Here is a 24925-nt window from a genome sequence, read left to right on the forward strand (position 1 = left end):
ACTCAACTACAATGTTTTAGAAGAAGAACAAGGAAATGAAAAACCAAATTCTGGATAGTAGTTCCCTCTGGGGAGACAGGGGAAGGAGGGGGAGGGCATGGAGAACTTAGAAGGCATTGGTAATTTCCTATCCTTTAAAGGTGGATGGATGATTGGTATATATGAGGTCACTACACTACTGGATTTTAAACTCTTGTCTGTTTCTGTGTGTGTGTCTGTAAACAGAAGTTTTTTTTAAGATTTTTTAAAAAGTAATCTCTATAGACAGCCTATGTGGGGCTTGAACTCACGAGCCTGAGATAAAGAGTAGCATGCTCCACTGACTGAGCCAGCCAGGTGCCCCTGTAAACAGAGATTAAAATCCAACAGATAGGGGCGCCTGGGTGGCACAGCGGTTAAGCATCTGCCTTCGGCTCAGGGCGTGATCCCGGCATTATGGGATCGAGCCCCACATCAGGCTCCTCCGCTATGAGCCTGCTTCTTCCTCTCCCACTCCCCCTGCTTGTGTTCCCTCCCTTGCTGGCTGTCTCTATCTCTGTCAAATAAATAAATAAAATCTTTAAAAATAAAAATAAAAATAAAAATAAAAAATAAAATAAAATCCAACAGATATATCTTCTATCTGAAAACAAAAACAAAAACAAACCCTAGACCACACTAGGCTGACAATATTTTTGGACACACCCATCATTGCTTCACAGTTCTGACAAAGACTTCATTTTAGCTGAAGCAGATAAATTTCTCTGACCTGACCAAAGGCAATGACAGAACTGAAACCCACCTTCATCTGAACTTTATTGGTCGAAGACTCAGTGCAAATATTTAGTATCAATTCCTAAAAGGGAAAAGGAATGTGGCAGAGCAGAAAAACACCACAGACTTATTTAGGGTCTTTGAGAGTAATACAACTCCATGGCAAATAATATAATTGAGAACTGAGCCATCATTCATACCACTGAAAATTTCAGAGCCTTGTTTTAAACATGATGTCCACAAATTCCTTTTGACTGTTCAGAACCACAAACATGTACCTTTGTTAGATCACTACAGTGATAACTACGGACAACCATGAATTAGACTGCATCTAATTGAGACTGCTAATTTCAAATCTGACTTGAAAATCAATTTCCAAATAAGCTAAGAAACGAACAAAAATCTCAATCATGAAGTGTCTCCCAGGTCCCTTCAAAGAGACAGCTCCTGGGCCCCAAAGGATTCCTGTTTCAGGGTAACTTAAATCTTTGCTCTCATTCATAAAACTAAACAAAACAAAAACCCCCTGAAACCCACAAGAAGAGAGAAGAGCAATCAATAAAAAACAATGGCTTTCACCATCAAATAATTCCTGAAATCTAAGTACATCAAAATTTGATTAGAGCCTTCTGTTGTTCTTCATTTAAAACTTGTGCTAAATGTTTAAAACTTTATTACCTTCTAGTGAGAACACACAACCGTCAGGAAGAGATTATGCTTTCACGGTAAACAAATGAAAGAACATTACATTTTCAGTAACTCTGAAGAGGACGAGGGCACAGAAGACTAGAGAAAAAAATACAGGCCAACCATGAGCTAATTAGACATCTTTACTCTCTCACTCCCCAAAGACTTGCATATAAATGTGAGTAGCTTTAATATCTAACGTTTTCAAATTACCATAAAATGCCGGCCTGTTTAACCTGCATTCCAACCACAGTCCCGCTGCTTCTGCCCTGGGCTGAATTCTCAGAGCAGAGAAAGCTATTTCCAAGCCAGAGGCTCTGGGGGGGATCCCCTCCTTGGCTTTCATGCGCAGTGGGTCTGAGCTGCCCACGGACACCACCACGAGCACTCAGAGGCTCCCAGGAGACACCCGCCCAACTGGCTTCGGGGCACGTATGTCTGTGCCACCACCACCGTGAACACTGGGAACTGAGCATGAGTTTCATTTTCCACGTTTCTTTCTAGGGCTCTGTAGAGCTTTCCTGACATTCTATTTCCTTTCCCATATAAAATTCGGTGTGGACTTAAGGAATTCTTTAAACAGGAAAGCAAACTTCCAAAGAAAATGTCAGAGGAATGGAAACAAAACTACGGGTGTTTATTCTTTAAAGGGGACTGCCAAAGGGCACTTGATACTAACGCAGAACTTTCTACTCAACGTTTGCTTAAACAGCCTCCAGAGAGACTAATTCCTTTAGCTACCACTAACACAAAAATGAGTCTTAAGATTTCACTGAAAGACTGTTTATGTAAACCATGAGGAGGGCTTATAATGGATTCTACAATGTTACATCCACATTCTGGATTTCAATTTTGACACAGTTCTTTGTATTTGTAAAGAGTATTTCGATTTGAGATGATAGAAGTGAAAATGAACTTCCTTCAATCTATAATGTAGAAGGGATGTTAATGTAAGAACCCTAACTGTTCCTTATCTATCAAGCAGTGCCTCCGAGTGCTCGAAGGAGACATGATGCCTTGTTCTATACTCATTCTTCCTTATCAGAGGAAAGAACGTTCCAGCGAACAGGCGCAACATTCAATCAGCTATGGGGCTTCAAAAAGAGATAAAAGATGACACCTTCTTACAACTACACAACCTCCTCCCTCTGCTGCTCATCCACCAGTCAGCACAGAGAATATAGTCTGTAGCTGGTGGCTGATCCCCAACACACCATGGCTTATGCCCTTAAGCGGGCCAAGAAGGCTAGGGGATGAAGAGATGACGCCCTGCTAAAGGAAAGGAGGGAGCCAATAATAAGTGAAACAGCAAGAGGAGGAGCCTTGGTTAGTTTTTTTGCCTGGGAACACAGTATGTTCCCTATGAATGAAGTTTTGATAAAACTTTCAGAAAATATGCTATACTTTGAGCACATTATAAATATAACAGAGAGGAAATTATGATCTAAGACTGCAGTGGAATGCATTTTATGGTCACCACGTATTCAGCCCTGCTGATAATAACCAAATGCACAGAGGTTCTACTGCTCCTCCGATTAAGGCCACCAACAGAGAATCTGAGCTAGAGGCATAATGAAAACAAAGAGAAAAAGCAGGATCAGGCAACAGTGTTATCAAGAATATCTTACAAAAACCCTAGAGAAACCATATATTTAAACCAAAAGGAAGATAACGAAAAAGATCTTTCTCACCTTTTGAAAGTTCTCCTTCCACAAATCTTCTACGACTATGTATCCTCGTAAACCCCAGTCATATAACTTCTCCCCACTGACCTTGAAACAAAATATAAAAGATCCATTGCTATTCCATACATGACTGGTAAGAATGAGAATATTCCACTTTCCTTTTTTCCTGTTTCCAAAATAACTGCATTTAAGCATACCACGACCCCAGAAGCCTTGGGGCATACACATTAAAGCTGCGTAACGTAAGCAAATAAAAAGAGAGCGAGAATCATAGCATAAGAAGAAAACACAGTTTGGTCATGCAGTTACTGTTTAAAAGAATTTGCCATAAATTACAGGTGAATAAGGAAAAAAATGAAGGAGGTCAACTGCTGATATGGGAAATTCCTGAAAATGAGACACAGAAAGAAAGTTTCTGCCTATCACATCTAACACATCACAGCCAACCAAGGCACATGCCCAGATGAAAATCACTCACTCATTTTAGGGACCTAGATAAAAAAAAATAGGTGAACCTAATGAAGATGGTCTTAGTTTTCCCAGGTCCTCCCAAAACATAAAGTCTTTACGCTTCTATAGGAATTCTGCCTCTTGATCTAAGATCCTTTCTACAACATCCTAAGACATAGGCCCCAGGGTCAGAGAATACTTTGGGGCCAAGATGCTCACTCTTTCATACGATACTGTAATAGCACTGCACGGTGACAGATGGTAGCTACACCTGTGGTGAGTGAGCACAGCATAATGTATAAACTTGTCAAATCACTATGTTGTACACCTGAAACTAATGTAATATTGTGCAGCAACTATACTCGAATGAAAAAAATTAAAAAAAAAATTTTAAATGCCCTGGTCCACCTTTCGCTAGCTGACTTTAACTGTTGGAATTTTTGAAGTATCGAGTTTTCTTAAAAAAAAAAAAAAAATGCTTCCGGTAATTTGCATTCATTGGTCCTACATATGACAAACTCTGTTGATTACTCTCCCACATGGAATTTCCATTGCAAGTTTCTGAAAGCGGTTATTATTTTCTTTCTAATTTTTGTAATAATTTATCTACGTATAGCATTGTAGTTTACAAAGCACTTTCACATGAATTATCTCTATGCTAAGTAACAACCCTGTGCAATAAGTAGGCAAAGAGTATAAGGAAATACTCAGCAACCAAGTGACTAGTCCAACTAAGGTCACAGTGCTAGTAAATCCAGTGGTCACTGCAACATGCTGGTTTCTTACAAGTTATTTTCTTCCAGGTGCTCTAACTGTTCTTAAAATATATGATTCTCAGACCTACTGGTAGACATATTGAGCATTTACCACGTATATGACATTATTCTTGGTGCTTTACATTTCTGAAAGGAAAATAACATTTGCCATCACTTTAAGCATTTTCTTACAGTACTTGTCTCCAAACATTACTGAACAAAAAACAACATGAGCAATTAAGTGGCTGGTCCAAGGTCAGGGTATTCATAAAAAAAATTAAAACTGTTGAAATAGGAACTAAACGACACTAAACAGTAACAGAAAATCCCTTTCAATCACTGACATCTCTTTTGTTTTACTGTAGCAAAATATACAATTTACCATTTCATCCATTTTTAGGTGTACAATTCAGTGGCATTAAGTACATGCACAGTATTATGAAACCATCACCATTATCCATTTCCAGAACTTTCTCATCATCCCAATCAGATCACTAATGTTTTGTATCTAGTGAAAATAGTTAATTGTTTTGTTCTGGCTTACTCTAAGTACAAAATAAAAGACAAAACTCCTTCCCACTGACTTAAAATAAATTAGAATACAACTCATATTTGCGTCCCGCAATTTTGGCTATGAATACAAAAGATCTTTTGCAACATATGCTGTGGCATATAAATAAAAAAGACCCCTACTCAGGGGGCAGCCACATATGCTTCTCAACCAGCAGCCAAGCCCACTCTCCACACCCTATCCATTTACTGTTGAAACCACAACACACTGAGATGATATATGATTATGTTTATGATCCAGGGCAGGCAGACATGATTCACCATTCCTGAGCTGGGGCTGAAGCAGGCAGAGGGATATTAACTCTCTGCCTCCAGGACTGCTAAAAACAATGTCAAGCCCATGCTATAAAGATCTCACTGGCATCTGCTACCAAAGCCACCAATTTCTCACAGCTGGAGCCACGGGCCTCCCACCTACACTGCAGTGCAATCCAAGAATCCAGACTCAATCCTGTCACGAGCACTCCAGGGAGCTCAGTGTCAGTTCAGTCTGGCTCAGAGCCCTGAGGGCCCAACTCTGATGACGGCACTGCTGCTCTTCTAGGACCAAGTCTCAGCGTGACAGAGTACCTCCAGGAACCGGGCGGGTCCCTGTCTCCAAATGCTGTCCAGGACTTCAAAACCTCGAGCTTGCCTTGTTCTTGCCAGTTTTCCAAGGCACTCTAGATCTAGAGTTCCACTGAGTCCAGACACCACTGCCCTAAGGAAGTCTAGTCTCTATCAGTGGTTCTCAAACATCAAGGACATTCAAATCCCCTGGAGGGCTTGCTAAAACACAGACCGCTGGCCCTAATCCTCAGAATGTCTGACTCAGTCTGGGCTGGGGCCTGAGAATGTGCATTTCTAACAAGCCAGGGGATCCTGATGTTGCTGGTCTAGGGACCACACTTTGCGAACAGCTGGTCTAGCTGTTATGGACTGAATTGTGCCCCTCAAAATTCTCATGTTGAAGTCCTAACCCACAGAGTGACTGTGCGTGACTGTGCGTGACTGTCCTTGGAGATAGGGCCTTTAAAGTAGTAACTGAGGTTAAATGAGGTAATAAGAGTAGGGCTCTAATCCAATATGACTGGTCTCATTATAAGACGAGGATGAGACACCAGGGATGTCCACACACAGTGAAAAGGTGGCCATCTGCAAGCCAAGGAGAGAGGCCTTAGGAGAAACCAACCCTACCAACACCATGATCTTGGACTTCCAGCCTCCAGGACAACACGAAAATAAATCTCTGTTGTTCAAGCCACTCAGTCTGTGGTATTTTGTTATGGAATCTTGAACAGACTAAAACATAGCTTTACCCATCTGTTCTGCCAACTCTGTTCTCCAACTTGACAGGATGCCATAAGCTGAGATCTGAAGGGAAAGAAAGGAGTGGCCAACTGAGAGCCCTGAGAGGGGCATTCCCAGCAGAGGGGACTGCACTCCTTGAAGCCCCCAGCAAGCAAAGTGAGGGCGACACCAGGCCCAGGGAGAAGGTGCACAGGGCCAGAGCACAGGCCTGCAGCTTCAAGGAGGACAGGTTGTGACCAGATACACCCAAATGGAGAATGACCTATAACTAGCAGCTTTGGAGTTTGAGTCTCCAGACTTCCACATAAATATGACCCCAAAAAAGGTATCTTAATTTTTTTGACTAATATTCAAATTAGTGAGCATTCTCTGAACGCTGACATGTTTAGAAGGAGGGCCAGAACTGAGGCACGTGGCAGAGAAAAACATTTACATTTGTGGGAGTTCATCTATACGTGCAAACAAAGTTTAGTCTGGGGCTATAAAAGCTGCAAAAAAAAAAATATTAAGCAGTAAACCCAAACATACATAAGCAAGAAAAAGGGACACCCCAGTTTCCTGGGTCTAACTTACCTGGACAAATACGATGGCTTGTTGCGGATAATAAAGAGAAGCAGCAAGTCCCATGAACCCAGGTGGATACACCAGCTTCTTTATTTTTGAACCTATTAAATAAAAGGTTGTAGATGCCAACAGATGATTCATTACCCTTACCATCTCAGTTTGCCCTGGACACCTAACACTGAGTAAGATTTCTTTCTTTCTATAATTCACACAACTCACCCATTTAAAGTGTACATTCACTGTGATGTATTTACAGAGGTATGCAATCATCACTACAATCAATTGTAGAATATTTTCATCACCCCAAAAAGAAATGCCATATCCATTAGCAGTCACCCTCCCTATTCCCCCATCACCCCCATCCCTGGGGGACCACTAATGTACTTTCTGTCTCTAGAGTTGCCTACTCTGGACAGTTCACATAAATGCAGTTATATAATATGTGGTCCTTTGTAACTGGCTTCTTTCATCAGCACAATGTTTTCAAGAGAACCACCGCTTCTAAGGGAGCAAAAACAGAATGTTCTGAAAAGCAGCAGACGGCACTTGGGTTTCTGAGGTTTATGTTTTTTTACAGTAAACCGGCTTCCTTATTTAAGGGCTCAACACAAGCACTGCTCCCCCCTCCTTTCTAATACTCCTTGAAAATAACAGTAAAAAAAAAAAAACAGGTAATAAACCCACAATGAAGAGGAAATGTGTGGAGGGGCCATTGGGAGATAAGATGTGTCATCCAATTTACAGAAAACGGAGCGTGGACAGAAGCAAGAGGACATGCAGCTATGAAGTCCTGAGGAGCGCCTGCAGGGGAGGGGGGAGCAGCAGGTGCCCGGCAGCCCAGAGCTGGCAGGTACTGGGGAGGATGGAGAGGGCAACCAAGGATCAAGATGGGGGGAGGCGGAGAGATGTGGGGACTATGGACGGACACAAATGCAAGTCCTGTGCAGAGCCTAGGTGATTCCCTCCTTCCTCCGTGCCATCTTGGTGTACAACTGCCTGTGGCCAGGCAGTCTATCCAGCCAAACTTTTACAAAGGCGGAGAAGTATCTCTGAAGAGGAGTGCCTGGGTGGCTCAGTCAGTTAAGCATCTGACTCTTGATCTCAGCTCAGGTCTTGATCTCAGGCTAAGTTCAAGCCCTGCGTTGGGCTCCATGCTGGGTACAGAGCCTACTTTAATTAAAAAAAAAAAGAATATCTCTAAAGAAATGCCATAAATTTTCTGCTGAGAACCAAGCTAGGTGGTGTGTGTGCATGTGAGCGTTAGTACCCAAGAGCACAGTTTTCCTCGCACAGGCCCCAGGTGTAAGCACCCTCCGTATAAATCAGTTAGTTCCCTTTCAGCTCACCCTGCGGTAGAACCTGCTGGCCAGTAACCCCCATTTCTATGCACAAAAAGTTCTTATTAGCATTTCAGTCGCCTTGCTCCTCAACATGACTGTACAACCAAGGGTCACTAGTCATTTAAGGAAAGACTGCAGCATAAAAGAGAAGATCAAGACAAGCAAGAAAGGGGGAAAAATGACCCTACAGGAAACAAAAGAACTTAAAAACAAAACTACACCTATTATTAAGTATCATTGAATAAATTTAAGAAGCCACTACATTTAAAGAAAAAAGGGTTCTATGAAAAAGGAACAATCAAAGAACAAGAAAGAGCTACTTGGAAATGACAAAAGTAAAAAAACTCAAAAGGAGTAAAATGAAATGATCAAGAAAATAAAAGAGGCATATAGGGTCGCTTAAACAGCTTCACTGCTAATTAACAGGAGTTCAGGAAGGAAAACGAATGAGAGTAAATTTTCAAAGAAACACAAACCAGATTATGTTCCTACAGCTGAGGATTGCAGGCACCAAAATGCCCAACCAGGAAAGAACAAGCATCCAGACTGGCTGCTGACACATCTGCAATGCCAGATGCTAGAAGACATGGCCTTCAAAGTTTTGATGGAAAACAAATTCTATACCCAACCAAATTATCACCTAATATGAGGATAGAAAGTAATTTTCAGACTTGCAAGGATTTGGAAAGTTTCCTTCCAACATGGGCTTTTTTGAAAGTGATGTGAGCATGTAGTTCAACGATATGGCAGAGCAAACCAAGGAAAAGATGACACGGCACCCAAAATAAGGGGGTCAAACCCAAGAGAGCAAGAAGCCATGTGCCAAGACCACAGTAGTGCTGAGTCTCAGTCCAGACTGCAAGAGGCTATATGAAAGAGGACTTCAACTACCTCCATTTTGACCTCAGTCTGCACTTTTTTTCAGAGATTTTATTTATTTATTTGACAGAGAGAGACAGAACACAAGCAGGGGGAGCAGCAGAGGCAGAGGGAGAAGCAGGCTTCCCCACTGAGCAAGGAGCCTGACGTGGGGCTTGATCCCAGGAACCAGGGAACATGACCTGAGCCGAAGGCAGATGCTTAACCGACTGAGCCACCCAGGCGCCTCCAGTTTGCACTGTTAAAAAATTTTTTAGGCGGGGCGACTGGGTGGCACAGCAGTTAAGCGTCTGCCTTTGGCTCAGGGCGTGATCCCGGCGTTGTGAGATCGAGCCCCACATCAGGCTCCTCCGCTATGAGCCTGCTTCTCCCTCTCCCACTCCCCCTGCTTGTGTTCCCTCTCTCACTGGCTGTCTCTATCTCTGTTGAATAAATAAATTTAAAAAATTGTTTTAGGATTTTATTTTTAAGTAATCTCTACACCCAACATGGGGCTTGAACTAGAACCATGAGATCAAGAGTTGCCTGCTCTAATGACTAAGCCAGCCAGGCACCCCTCAGTCTGCACTTTCTAAATTATTAAATTTCCCTTTCCAGCTTATCTCGTAACTCAGGCAAAAGACCCTGTGTGTAAAACGTCCCTATGGGAACCAAACCTACCCCCTCAAGTAATAAGGACTGCCCTGAGCCAGCAAGACCCCACGTGACTGACTCCAAGAGAACAATGGACTTGACCTTCACTGACTACCTGCACTTACCTTTGCCCCACATTTTCCTTACATAAACCTGGTAGTATTTTCGGCACTTTGGAGACCGTCTCTGAGACGCTAGTCCACCGTCTTCTGGGTGTTGGCCTCACTGAAATAAATTCTTGTTTCAACACCACTCATCACTCTGCCTTTGGATTTTGTCAGTGATGACTAACCGAACCTGGTCTAAGACTCCCGAAGACAGCTGCTCTTATACCCTTGCACCCCAGCTACATGTAAACCCTGGGTAAAGGGGAATGGGCAGGATAGGTAGCAACACGGAGAACTGGAGAAGCCTGAGAATGAGGTTCAGAAAAATGGTAGATGATGAAAGAGGAGAAGCCTCTAGAAATGAACTTGGACCTAGAGAGTCTCTGCTGAGAGGCACAGGGCTTTTGACAGGGGACATGGACAGATGCTAGCACAATGTGGTACTATCACACAGTTAGAATAACCTAAGTGCTGTTTATTGGTTTTAAACTTTAAACCACATATCTCCAAAGATGGAACTGGGGTCACAGGAGACAAAACAAATGTTATCAGTCTAGACTCTTAGTAAATTAATGTTTCTCTCCTTCTCCTACTGCCTTGATTGAAAGGACAGAATTACTCTAGAAAACACTGTTTTATCCCTGGGGTCCCACCTGTACACTTGAAGCTTTAAGTTCCTGAGCAGCTCACATAAGTGAAGACCAGGTGAAGGACAGCACACCTGACAACCCGCCATTTCTGGGTCATTTACAAAAAACTGATAAGCAGCAGCTCTTGGGCCTCCAGCTCCTAATGGTTCACACAAGGAGCTGGGGGCTCCAAAACTGCAGGAAGGAAGCGGGGAGGGGGAGGAGCCACCAGAAGGCAACATTGGTAGGCAACAACCACCTGCCACCATTGAGTGACCTGGCTGAGTCCACCTCCTTTGAATGATCATCCACTCACCTCCTAGAGAGGTGCCTCTTGTCACCACCAGTCATGGCCATTCTCATTAAATGAGGACCACCTTAGCATTTATGCTCAAGAAACCCTATCATATGATCCAGCAATCCCTCTTCTGGGTATATACCCAAAGGACATGAAATCAGTATCTCAAACAGATATCTGTGCTCCCATGTTCACTGCAGCATTAGTCATCAGAGCCAAGACATGGAAGCAACCTAAGTGTCAAGGGATGAGTAGGTAAAGAAACTGTGGTATCTATATGAATGGAATATTACTCAGCTTTAAAAAAGGAGACCCTGCCATTTGCAACAACATGGATGAATGCAGAGGGCATTATACTATGGGAAATAAGCCTTAAAGACAAAGAACAAAAACTGCATGATCTCACTGATATCTGGAATCTAAAAGAGTCAAATGCATAGAAACAGACAGAAGTGTGGCTACCAGAAGCAAGTAGGGGGGAGGGGGAGGGGGAGATGGAGAGATGCTGGTCCCAGGGTACAAAGTTGCAGTAACACAGAATGAGTAAGTCTAGAGAGTAATGCATGGCATGATGACTATAGTTAATATTGAATCTTAAAGATTTACTAAGAGAGATTACTAGTGCTTTCATCTAAAAAAAAGGTAACTATGGACGCCTGGGTGGTGCAGTCGTTAAAGCGTCTGCCTTCGGCTCAGGGCGTGATCCCAGCGTTCCGGGATCGAGTCCCACATCGGGCTCCTCCGCTAGGAGCCTGCTTCTTCCTCTCCCACTCCCCCTGCTGTGTTCCCTCTCTCGCTGGCTGTCTCTCTGTCACATAAATAAATAAAATCTTAAAAAAAAAAAAGGTAACTATGATAGAAGATATGTTAAATAGCTTGACTGGAGTAATCATTTCACTATGTATATGTATACATATATGTATATCAAAATATCATGTCGTACACCTTAAAAACATACAATTTTTATTTAAAATAAAATGTTTTAAAAGTTAGACAAAAAAAGAAAAGAAAAGGAAAGGAAAGGAAAGGAAAGGAAAGGAAAGAAAAGAAAAGAAAAGAAAAGAAAAGAAAAGAAAAGAAAACTCTGCCAGGAGGGATCTTCTGAGCCCACCCTGCTGCTGCCGGCACAGGGGGGCCACCTACCTGGAGGGGGCTGCAAACCACTCCAGACACATAAACATACTCACCATCCTGCTCATCTTATTCAGTGAGCACGCGCCATTGTTCACCTCAGGCCTTGCTACCCCAGCACCCCAAGGAAAAGACTCATTGTTGAATATTTGTGCACGAATGTGTGCGTGCACATGTGTACTTTTTTAAAAGATTTATTTATCTCAGAGAGGGAGAGAGAGCACACAAGCGAGGAGGGGAAGAGGCAGAGGGAGAGAATACCCAAACAGACTCCCACCGAACGTGGAGCCCAACGCGGGGCTTGATCTCACAACCCATGAGATCAGGACCTGAGGCAAAACCAAGAGTCAGATGCTTAACCAACTGAGCCAACCAGGTGACCCCATGTGTACTTTTTTGAAAAAGAATTAGGGTTTTTACATCATTTTAATGCTACTGAACCCTCTCTGGAAAAGGAAAAGGAGAGAGGAAAAAATAAACCAGCAAGCAAAAACGAAGGACTAGAACCCACAGTAGTGGGTGTCCTTATGCTGCTGTTCTGCCCAGAAGGGCACAGTCCCCAGTTCTCCTCAGGATGGTCGCCCAAGTGCACGTGCAGGGGGATAAACACCAGACAGCAGAGCAACACACGCACACGCGCACACACACGCAGCAGAGGAAGCTTGCTTTAGGGCCATGTTCTCACCATCGAGAGGGAAGGGGAAGCTAATCTCACTTGATTTCACATTCCTGGCTCCTTAACAGTAGCCAAGATTCCAACACCCTGGCCTTGGGATCTTCATAAATTTCAAACGCTATCTAAGTAAGACAGAAATGCTTTTTTGGACAGCTTTAGAGAAAGGAGGGGGAAAATGTCTGGGGGGGGTAGTTCAACTCTTTCGCAAGTTGATTAGAAAAATGAACTCTAAATTTAATTCTTATATATTCTGCACAGGATGGGAGGAGGGCACAGAAACTATGACAGGAGTTCATTCCACAGATTCAGGGAGTGGCAGTAGTGCTGCCTGCCTCCAAACTCTAAAATAACAGATAAGGCACATACAGAGAAGCTTTTCAAAACTGAAGGAATGAGTACCAAAGCAGTCACTATAGTTAATCTTTTATGGGGGTCTGATCGCAGGGTTCATAAACTCTCTATTTTAGGAATTTTTGTAAAGTCTGAATTTTATAATCAGTGAAACCTCAGTAGTTTATAACAAATTTTTCTCTATATTATAGTGAAGTACCTTGTCATCCTTTATTCCCTATAAATGTTTGCAATCCAGCAGGATAGTGTAGTAATATATTTCAGTTGACATTTGTTAGCTTTTAAGTGTCTTAAAAATTTTAATATCATCACTGATGACCAAAGCTATGACACATCAAGAAATTAATAAAATCTCTACAAAATCACTGTTCTATTCACTGTGATTAAAAGCCTGATCTCAATAATGAAACAAATAGAAACAGTTTCTCAGGTGTGACAGACTTTGGCTAACAAAAATTCACTCTTTCTGTACCAGAGAGAGAGAGAGAGAGTAATTTGATCAAGTGAATGTGCCTATAAAGGATATAAATATATTATTTTTTAACCAGGAGTATACCGTTTCTTCCATTTCATATTTTTATAATTTCTATATATGCTTAAAATCAAATATACTGGATAAAACAACCATAACAATTATATATTAAGAAAGCTATATTTCAGGAACCAACTCATTATTCTGACAACTGGCAAATAAAAAGAAAGAACCAAGTACCTATCTTATCTCTCCCTTATGAACTGTTTTAAAAAAAAACCCACAAAATTGCACCTACCTCTAGCCAAAAGAAGTCCAACAATGCCAGCAAAACCAATAACACCAAGTCTTGGAAAAAATCCAGGAGGTGCATTTTGGAAATATTCATAGCTGCCTACAATAGAATCAGACCAGGAAACAGTTCTGTAAATTGCCCATTAAGAAACAAACCAAAAAAAAGTCTTACACATAACTAGTACATATAGTATCAAATGCTTCTCAAATAATGTGTTCTTTGCTTTATGCTAATATGCTTTTTTTCAACATATTCTTTTTATGTGGTATATAAACATGATTTATTAGTCACATAGCAAGTAGCCAATTTTCAAACACTTCTGGTCTGATGACCTACTGAGAAGAAAGTAATGTTAGATTACCTTCATATTCCTGAATGTAACAGATCTGAATCAACTATGCACAGGGGGAGAAATACCAACACAGGGATTCCTCCTTCCAAACACAGAAACAGAACAGATCTGGATAGATCTGCCGCTATCTTGTAAAGCTCTGGTGCTTGTTCTCTGAAACTCAGGAACCAAATACATGAGGCTCAGGGAAAAACGTATCCTTTGCCATTTGAATTCATTATTCGAAATCGAGAACAGAATAAATCTGGACAATGAAGGAAACTTTCAGTGCAAGTATATGCGGGAAATAGTCACTGGTGATAAATAAACACAAAGAAATGCAGCATGTGAGCCTAAGCGCCGTGCCTGAGCATGCCTTATGACCTCATTTGAATGATGACTCCTCTCCTGTCCACCGAGCCAATCCCACCAAGTAAGAGCCATCTGCATTCCTAACCCCCTCAGAAACCTTTCCTAGACTCCTCAGCCCACGCCTCTCTCTCTCCTCTAAAGTCCCATCATATTTATTCTCCGTACCATCATTTGGTACGTAATCCTGTAGCACCTTGTGTTTAATTATTCAGGGGTGTATTTTATGTCTCCTCAAGGAGAACATACACTCCTGAATGGTACATTGCTTAGACTTCTATGTTATTTTCCCTCAGTGGTAACAGTGGATGTTCATCCAACAGCTACTTATTAAAAGCACTGCTAGGTGTGGACGGATACTGAATCAATTAACAAATGGGTTTCAGAGAGACTAACTTAAAAACCCTTCATTTCTCTCTCTCAGCCCCATCTTCAGCACTCCCTATCTGCTTCCAGTTTCCTAATCAGGAAACACTGAGTCACTCCTCCAAGCCCTGATCGTGCTGTGCCCTCCGTGTGGAGTGCTGTGCCCTCCGTGTGGAATGCTGCCCAAGTTCCACTCCCATGTCTTGGTGTGGCTGACTCTAACTCTAAGATTCAACTCAGAAACCTTTCTCTGACTCTTCCCCTCCCTCCAAACTCTATAAACTCGTCTCCTTCCTCTGTACCTTCAACAGTGGTCTGTGACTTTCTCTGTATTTGTGCTACTGTTGAAAATGTATTATATGCACCTCAGTGGTTGTGACCATTGTCTTCTTTTTTTTTTTTTTAAGATTTTCTTTATTTATTTGACAGAGAAACAGCCAGCGAGAGAGGGAACACAAGTAGGGGGAGTAGGAGAGGAGGAAGCAGGCTCCCAGCGGAAGAGCCTGACGTGGGGCTCGATCCCAGATTGCCGGGATCACGCCCTGAGCCGAAGGCAGACGCTTAATGACTGTGCTACCCAGGCGCCCCGTGACCACTGTCTTCTTAATCAGCCATGATCTTCCATGCCTGCCATGATGATGACTTAACAAATGTATGTGGAACTGAACTAACTGGAACGCTCGGTAATTTTCTCCCCCAGAAAAGAGCAGACACATGCCAGTTTTCCGTTTCCTGGGTATTTGGGAAACGCGGTAATCATTTAAAATACTACTATAGGGCTTGTGTCGTTTGCACGAATTCCTGTCTGGCCTTTTACTTATTTTGCCTTTAACTTAGTTTTCACTTTCCATCTCTTTGTCTGGGTCATCGGAAGCAATTCTCTACTTCCCTTTATTTTTGCCTACCAGCACAGTGTTTTTTACTTCGAGACGTGCACACGGAGCAGCTGATAGGAGGTCACCCAGATGGCCTTGGTGAGCTGAGCGGAAGTGGGTAAATCACAGAGAAATGGGAACGAAGATATGCTGAAAGGTTGCAATGAAGCCCCAGCCTGGCTTCAGGTAACATGTCCTGGCTGTGACTGCCAGGAAATGGACGGAACGCCTTGGCAGACAACAACACAACTCATAATGGGATGTTTCTTCTTAAGAGCTTTTGCAGTCACCAGTCCAAGAGAAGAAAAACAAGACTTAGGTTGCAAATAATGCCTATTGCTATGAATCAATGAGAAGTGATGGGTAACAATGAAGAGCCCTCCTCAGTCACATATGTAATGACAAGAGATCAGAAGTTCTTTAGTTTCCTCCGATTAAAACATGAAGGTAATAAAAGCACCTACCTGTCAGGGTTATGAGGATCATACAAAAAATTAATATTTTGAAAGCACTCAGACTAGTTCCCGGCATGTAATAAAAACTAAATAAGTGCTGATGAAATTAATAAAACTAGGATGTTATTTATTAACATACATATTATTCATGGATGTTAATATCCTGTATCAGCCCATCAACGCTCGATGATCTTCGGAAGGAAATAAGCTGTGTTCGTGTTTGTTTTATTCAGTCATGGAAGCAAACACTTGTAAAAACATGAGTTCTTCTTTGCTGAGATGCCCAGTAAGGGGAACGAAATACGCTCAACGTCCATTAATTTGCCAGTTTCTGATGGAGATGAGTCAGAATATAGACTGTGAACCCAGTTTATGAGTGTATGGAATAAGTGGATGTGAAAAACAATCAAGGACAATAAAAAACCCAATGAAAAAAATGTAAGAACACTATTCATGCAGTAAGGCCTTTCCTAGGCACACCAGCCCAGTTCCTTCTAGCCTCCAAATTTCTGTAACATGTTATTAACAGCCATACAAATAAGTATTCTGATTTCGAAAACCTACTGATGAGTTAGTGGGGGTTAGTGTGAGTCAGGGACACTGCACCTGGAAACAGATTTCAGGAAAAAAATATCCAGTGTATCTGAACTTGTTAGCTCAACAATCCTAAGGATCTTGAACAGATTTCCCAAATGTTCAGGGACACCAGCCCCCTGAAATCTGATGAGAACAACAGATCTTCTTTCCAGAAAAATCCACATAGCTCTAATATTCTACCTACCATTTCAAGGAATTCCCAGATCTCCTGGAGCCCATCCATGGAATCCCGGTTAAAGAATTCAATGTTAATGAAGAAACTGATTATGCCTACTCAAAAATCAACTTACCTAACCCCCATTGAACCAAGCTCTGCATCCTGGGCTTAGTTTGTGAGTACATTTCCTAAAAAGGTGAAAAGAAAATGAATGAGAAGGATATGCTGATTAGAAAGCAACGATAAACATATTTGCCTTTACTGCATAAATTATCATGTTATTAACACTTTTTGAACAAAGGGATATACTGTCTATCTGGGGGTTTTTGTGTTCTTTTTCTCTTGTGTAATTTCCCCTTCACCACAAATTGCTCAGCAGAACAGTTTATTATTGCCACAGGAAGCAAACATTACAAGCAGCGTGATTTCAACAACCCAGCCTTTTTATTCTTCCATTTAATTCAAAGAGAATGGACAAAAATCAATCCCCTTGATAATTAAACCAGAAATCCTCTCCCTGTGAGATTAAATCTGTCTTTCATGTTAAGTCTATTTCCTCACACATCATGATTTTAGAGTCTGTATCTGAAAACTGTCCTTCTGAAGCAAGAATGACCAACTTGAATGGGACAAAGGAGTAGATATCCAAGTTTTGAGAGACACTTACCCTAATCCTGGAGCAAATGAAGTATTAACATTCTCTTAACAACAACAACAACAATAAAATGGCTTTGTACATGAATATCATATAACCTAAAGAAAACAGTGGACTAGCTAGAAGGTACCCCACCTTCAAGAAGTCTACAATAGGGGCGCCTGGGTGGCTCAGTTGGTTAAGCATCTGCCTTCAGCTCAGGTCATGATCCCGGGATCCTGGGATCAAGTCCTGTGTGGGGAAATCCCTGCTCAGTGGGGAGCCTCTGCCCCCCCAACTCATGCGTACTCTCTCTCTCTCTCAAATAAATACATAAAATCTTAAAAAAAATAAGTCTAAAATAAAGTTAGAAGAAGAGACACATGGGCATCAGAAGGTACCAGAACCAGCTGCCACTTGGAAATAAAGGATTTGTTTTGTTTAATTTGGTCCAAGTCAGAACAAGTTATCCTAATACTGCTAAATGCCCTTAAACAATAAACATTGAATTTAGGGAAAGACATAAAAAACATTTAAAAATTGAATACTGCTTCATTAAAATTCATTATTGGTATTTTATGCCCATAAAAAGAAAGAAAAACTACAGATAAATGTCTAGAGTGATGACCTATTTCTTTTGCTAGCATAATCTTCTCACTATAAAGAAAAATTAAATTAGTTCTTAAAGAAAGGGGATAGAAATTATTGGCCTGAAAAAGGAGCCAGTAATTAGAAATATTTCTATTGAAGAAGACATCATCCTATAGAAAAATAAAGCCACTGTAATCACAAAATGGCTTTTTTATTTAGAAGTAGTACAAATAAACATGTTGACAATTATTCTCTCGTTTGCAAAAGCATTTTGCTGCACTGAGCATCATGCACAGATGAAAAAGTAAAAAACAAAAAGCAATCTTAGGTTGAAAGGTTAAGAGACAAAGTACTTTTATAACCAAAAAAAAAAAAAGAGCACAAAATAACCACAGTTAATGCTTACATGACAGAAAAATATTTGTACAAATTTGCCAACCTTATCTTAACCAGCAGATGGTTTAAAAATCTTCTAGAACAAGACAATAAGTCTAAGTTTTTTTAAAAACATTTTTATTTATTTATTTGACAGAGAGACACAGCAAGAGAGGGAACATAAGCAGGGGGAGTGGGAGAGGGAGAAGCAGGCTTCCTGCTCCCCTGATGCGGGGCTCGATCCCAGGACCTTGGGATCATGACCTGAGCCAAAGGCAGACACTCAATGACTGAGCTACCCAGGTGCCCCTAAAGTCTAAGTTTTTTACAACACATTAAGTAAAAGTCTTTAGGTATTTATAACTCAATAATATGGTTATGATACTTAAGTATACTGACCTAAATACATTGTTGACAGAGTCTAAGCTTACCCATTTCTTCTAAACTGCTGAAAAGAGGTCCAGCACTGGCACAGAGAGTGGAAATGAAAATTTTAAGACAAGTTCTGGATGAAAATTCAGTCTGTAAATCTCAAGCAAAGTATAGCTAGACCATGTCACACACATCTACATACTCTGTACTAATCTGCCATCAATTTTTGAAATCCAGATCAAGTATGGCAAATACTTCATGTATCAAAGCGCACAGAAGCATTCTGTAGACTGTAAACTTCCATTTCAGATGTTAAAAATTGCAGAAATGCTTCCATGAACACGACAGGTGCCTAATCTAAAACCTGAGCAGTGACAGGAGCCCATCTGTATACATAGCTCTTTGGTCACTGGGACAAATAGTTCAGTACTCAAATACGTAATCACACACCTTTTTAGTTATCCATCCTCCTATTACAGCATTCAAAATGTTCTGTAACCATTCCTGTTACAATGGTTCTGATGTGTATACTTTCTGGGGGGAGAAAAACTCTCCAATTTTGACATAAATGCTTACATTATAACCTTTTCCTTCTACTAGAGTTCCAGCCCCCTATCCTCCCCTGGGAGACAATGATGTCTTCATAGGTATGACCAACAAGATAGTTACTAGTCCATTCTCTAGTCAAGGTGCCACATGCTGCCTGGTAGGAGGACCATTCCCCCTGCAGCTATTGCAACAGCCGCCATCAGGAAGCTAGGGCTCTCTGCTCCCCTCAGAGATGGCACTGATGAACACCGTAAGTCAGGCCCTCTGAAGTTGGAGCCCTCTATCGTGCCTTTTTCTGAAAACATGCAGCCAATATAGACTTTTCTCTATGACTCTAAACAGAAATGTGTCACTCCACTTTCAGCACAGCTGTACCTGACACCAACTTGTATACGGCTCGCAATAACGTCGGAGATGTGAAATGCTTTCTTCGAGTGGGGTCCTTGTCTCTTCCACATATTTAGATTGACCCTCAGGAACAGAGTAGAGTGAAAGCTGCATACATTAAAAAAACAAAACAAAACAAAAAAAGCATATATAGTCATGAGATAATGTAAACAATCATCAAATTTGTAAGCATCATTATTTCTAATAATTCATGAACTGCTATGACTCTAAGGGTTTCATGCACCCTGAACCTTACTTCAGAGGATCTTTGCACCTGATTCATCAATAAGAACAAGGCCAAGAACACAGGACTATGAAGTGTCCTACCCTCCGGGATCCCACTCCAGTGGCAGCAGACAAAGCAGCCTCCCCCTTTATACATTTTATATCCTGGCATTTGGTATTTCACCTAATACACAGCTTGGAAAAAGGAATCTATTACTCTAAAGTGGGGAGGGGATGTTAAAAAAAATTGAATTCAAATGATCAGTCTAGTGCTAATCCAAGCAGGATAGCAAGTTTGTTCTCCACCCAGAAGAGAAACTGTTCATAGTCACTACTGGCTGCCTTTTTCACCCTCAAAAAAATGCCACAGACCCAAGGTCTGAGAAGAGTATAAAGGGCAAAAAGATAAACTAATTAGCTTTTTGAAAACACCACTCAAGTAACCTGGTTCATGACTGAAGGCAGATCTTTACATCATTTTACTCTAAGTCAATAGAAAGCAAATATCCAAAAAAATCGGTGGGAAGTATAGACAAAAAAGAATATAAACAATGGAGAGAAGATTTCTTGTTTTGTTTATTTAGTATTTACTAAGCATCTACTTATGAGACCCTAATCTGGCCAAGAGGAATGAACCCAGGTCTTCAATTTCTTAGGGAAAAATGCAAATGTTTTCTTGGCTTGAAAGCAGTCTTAGAGGGGCGCCTGGGTGGCTCAGTTGGTTAAGCGACTGCCTTCAGCTCAGGTCATTATCCCAGGGTCCTGGGATTGAGCCCCACATCGGGCTCCCTGCTCTGCGGGGGAGCCTGCTTCTTCCTCTCCCTCTGCCTGCCACTCCCCCTGCCTGTGCTCTCTGTCTCTCTCTGTTAAATAAATAAAATCTTTAAAAAAAAAAAAAGAAAGAAAGAAAGAAAGAAAGAAAGAAAGAAAGAAAGAAAGAAAGAAAGAAAGAAAGAAAAGAAAGCAGTCTTGGATGAGGCAGATCACTTAGAGGTGATGAGCAGATTCCCCACAAAAAAAATCTAGGAAATACTCCTTAATTTGCCCTTAGCTATCATTAATTAAAGTTTATTTGTTCAAAAAGCTACACTTTAGTAGCTTCCCACGAAGAAAAACTATAAGGAAATATATTTCCTCCTTCTAAGTGTCTTCTAAACTGTCCTACAATTTGACTGACATACAATTTGAATCCTTCGTATAGTAACTAAAGCAGACGTTCAAAATATATCACAACATGACGGCATGTTACCTCATTAACCTTCACAGAAGCTTTGTGAGGTGAGTCCTTTTTAGGTGATGCATAGACTTTGAAGGTGAGCAGACTCAGGCTGGCCGGCCCCACAGACCTCTGAATTACCTGAAACACAGAAGCAATCTTAAGCCTTCTGTCAATGCAATAAACTGAATGTGCATAACGTGAGCACGTTTATAACGTCAGCAACTTCTGCCCTGGAAGGCGTATTGCACTTTATGAGAAACAGATGTATTCCTGAAGTTTCATCGAAGTCAGAAACTAAAAAACTTATACTCACGGACTTAAAATTTCAGGTCACCTTCACCTTAATTTCCAAGACAGTAGTCCCTAAGTTTTTCTACTCAGCCTGTCAAGTAAAATAAAAGATACATACCAGACACATATGTGCACTTTTAAAAATAACAGAAATGCTATGAAATGATTTTAAAATTATAAAAGAGTCTTGATCTCTCCCACACACATACACATACCCCCCACCAACAACAGTGGAAGAGGTTTCTAATGATTTCAACTAGTGATTCACTAAACAGAGTAAAGATTATTTCTGTAATTCTAAAAACCAAACTTTCACAAGCTTTCTCTTTCCATTCCCATTCAGAGCTGGTCTCCCCCCGTCTAAGTTCTCCAACTCAGTATCTTTTCGTGTCTTGCCCTCCCTCACTGGGTCACTCACACCCAGGGCTGCAAGGCAAAGCCAGTGTCTCCCAGATATGCAGGCCCAGCCCAGAGCTCCTTCCTGAGCTCCCAACGCACTTATCCAATTACTCCTGGACATTTCTACTTTTCTACAAGCAATGTGCAAAATCAACTCATCAAGATCTTGTCTGGGCCTCCAAGTCCACACTTGGCCTGATGGGTGGGTGGGTGCTATGGCATCAAGTCAGAAGGCTTTATTTTCAGTAATACTCCCCGACCTTTACACAGCACTTGACCATGCAGCATCTTTACCACAGACCTGCCCCTTCTTCCTCTACTTCCTCTCAGGCATGGTGCCACCACCCAACCAGACAACCTGGTCAGAAACTCTGAGGTCATATTCACCACCACCACCACCACTGTCCTATCGGTCAGTAAATCCTGTTAATTCTAACTGTTCAATAATCTCGATTCACTCTCTCCACTTTATCTCTTCCTGTACAATCTTTCTTTAGGCCCTCATTTCTTTTTTGGATTGTTTCCAGCAACATTCTAATGGCTCACCTGGCCCTCTGATGACTCGAACCACCACACCGCAAAAGAATGATCTTTCTAAACTGCAAACTGATTATCTTCTACCCTTATGTGAGATCCTCCATTATTATCTAGGACTTTTACGCAGGCCAAAGAACATCCATTATGATGCGAACCCGGCCACCTTCTTTCACCTCATCTCTGCCACTCTGCCTTCTCCCACAGCACACAAATTCCCTAGATATCTCCCGTGCTGTTGCTCAGCTTCCTGGGTTGACACATGCTGCTTGCTCTGCCTGGAATGTCCTATACTTGCTTTGTCTTTCTGTACAACTGCCTAAGAGCAGGGAGATATACTGCATTTTTCTTTTCTTTTCCTACTTATCCATTTATTTATGTCTACCAAGTTCTCCCTACCAGATTGGAAGACCTTTCACAATGCTGCCATGTCTTACTCTGTCTCCCTACTGCCCCTGCCTATGCCTAGCACAAAAGAAATGTTCAGTAACTGTTTACTGCCTGCATGAATGGATGGAAGAGAGGTGGAAAATAAATGAGTGGCTGACGTGTTCTAACTCTGTAGGCAAGCTTTAGCATCATGGAAATCATACTACTGAGATATGCAATGCCTGTAATGTGAAAGACTAGGCTATTCCATAATACTAACAAAACATATAATGCTAAATAGAACATAACAAAATGTCTGTTGAAATGTACCCCTGGAGTTACACACAAAAAGGGAAATTCCTACTTCAGAAGCAAATAAAGAACTGGAAGCTATTTTAAGGAGTGGTTATGACTTTAACTGGTTTAAAAATAATTAACATAACCTGAAGCAGTAAGTGTTCATCTTGAAAGGACTTAATTTCAAGGCAATATTGCTACAAATTTCTTTTGTTTCCGGGGTAAAGGTTAACCAGCTACTGCTGACAGTCAGTGTGGTCCCTCCTGGTACTCCAGGAGAGGGGCCTATTAGGCTGCTGGTATCTGGAGGTGCCAATTCAGTGCCCTCTGCCCCCTGGGTCTATCCACAACCTACTGACAACACTGCTTTGAACTGGGGACTTTCCACTGAGCCAGCTAGCCCTTCTCTGGACTTTGATCCCCCCTTCCTTATCGGCAAGAGCTAGTGCCTCACCCTTTCCCACTCCCCATCCAGCCCTGCAGCCCCCAACCATTTGGGGTTCATACTGCCCTCTACCTTCATCATTCTTTTTAAAAAGATTTTATTTATTTGAGAGAGAGCGAGCGGTAGAGAGAGAGAGAGAGAGAGAGCACAAGCAGGCAGAGGGAGAGGTAGAAACAGATTCGCTGCTGAGCAGGGAGCCCGATGCAGGGCTCCATTCCAGGACCCCGGGATCATGACCTGAGCCGAAAGCAGAGGCTTACCTGACTGAGCCACACAGGCACCCCTACCTTCATCCTTCTTTGATATAATGCCTTATGCTGACCTTTTAAATTCTCAATTCCTGCTTTCAATCCTTAATCCTATCTTCTCACATATTTCCTTTTTCATCTCTTAGCCTTCTGTTTTTTAATTCAGATTTTTACTTTTTCTGTTCCTTAGTGATTATTTTCACTTCCTTTCATCTTTTCTTTTCCATCTCAACTTCCTCACTTTTTAAATGTAACATTTTATTGGACTCTTGATTACTTTCCCTTTATTTTTCCCTTTCATCCACTTTTCTAATTTTAATGTTAAGTAAAGCCTGGTCCTTTATTGCCCAAGTTGTTTTCTTCCTCTTCTCCTGTCAGTCTTCCGCCCCCTCCAAAGCTACCCCCACTCCCATTCCACAGCAAGAACTGTGGCCACAAGGGTGGGAACACCCAAGAAAGGTCCCTCCTGCGGCTGCCCTTTCAGCTTTCCGAATGCTCTCAACTATATATAAGGAAAAAATGACCCTCACCCCAGAAGACTTGGGAGATCTACAGATTAACACTCCCTAGGGCCACAGCTCTCTCCACAGAGAGCACATAATTTACTCCAGGGTTTCTCAATCTCAGCAATATTAACACTTTGGCCTGGATCATTCTTTGATGTGAGGGCTGTCCTGTGCACTAGATGCTTCTTGACATCCCTGGCTTCTACCCACCGGATGCCAGTAGCACCCCTCCCAGTCATGACTCAACACCATGTCTCCAGACACTGCCAAAGACTCTTGGGGAGGCATCTCCCCCACCTCACCCTGCACCGAGAACCACGGATTTGCCTAAATAAATATTATTTTCTGACATCTCTCATCATCCAGACTTCAAGAAAATCGGTATGTTTTAAAATCCTGGGCCTCAGATCTAATACACAGTGACAGAAATTAAAATAGTCATGCCTGGGGGGGTGAAGCGTTGGGAGGCGATGGACTTCCTGAGAAGGGGCACCAGGGAACTTTCTGGGATGGTAGAAATGATCCATACCTCGAATGGGGGTATGGCTTACAGAAGTTGTATATACATTTGTTAAAACTCTAATTGTAATATCTGTACAACTTAACATCTGTGCATCTCATTGTTATGTAAACTGTATCTCAAAAAAATCCATGCACACCTAAACTGCATCAAGTTCATGCTAAAATATGAATGGGAACTGGAGGCCAAAGGTGATCCCTAAGGAATCTGACTGTGGTAAGGAACCAGGTGCTATCGACCCGGTAACAG

At 41.7% G+C, this 24925-nt stretch overlaps 1 protein-coding gene across 3 annotated transcripts in view; it reads right to left on the reverse strand.

Annotated features, from left to right (window-relative positions):
* Positions 1 to 24925, reverse strand: part of APOO (apolipoprotein O) — a 59744-nt gene that overhangs the window by 11578 nt on the left and 23241 nt on the right. The window contains exons 2-7 of one of the 3 annotated variants that reach the window (XM_026480183.4): positions 21098 to 21205; positions 19612 to 19731; positions 16849 to 16903; positions 13569 to 13664; positions 6764 to 6855; positions 3132 to 3212 (exon numbers count right to left, since the gene is read on the reverse strand). In XM_026480183.4, the coding sequence (XP_026335968.1) occupies positions 3132 to 3212; positions 6764 to 6855; positions 13569 to 13664; positions 16849 to 16903; positions 19612 to 19731; positions 21098 to 21205 (552 nt within the window). The remainder of the gene's footprint in view (positions 1 to 3131; positions 3213 to 6763; positions 6856 to 13568; positions 13665 to 16848; positions 16904 to 19611; positions 19732 to 21097; positions 21206 to 24925) is intronic. The other 2 variants (XM_026480185.4, XM_026480184.4) reach the window with 2 other exon arrangements.

The sequence above is a fragment of the Ursus arctos genome, chromosome X (assembly GCF_023065955.2).
Source record: "Ursus arctos isolate Adak ecotype North America chromosome X, UrsArc2.0, whole genome shotgun sequence".
Lineage (NCBI taxonomy): Eukaryota > Metazoa > Chordata > Mammalia > Carnivora > Ursidae > Ursus > Ursus arctos.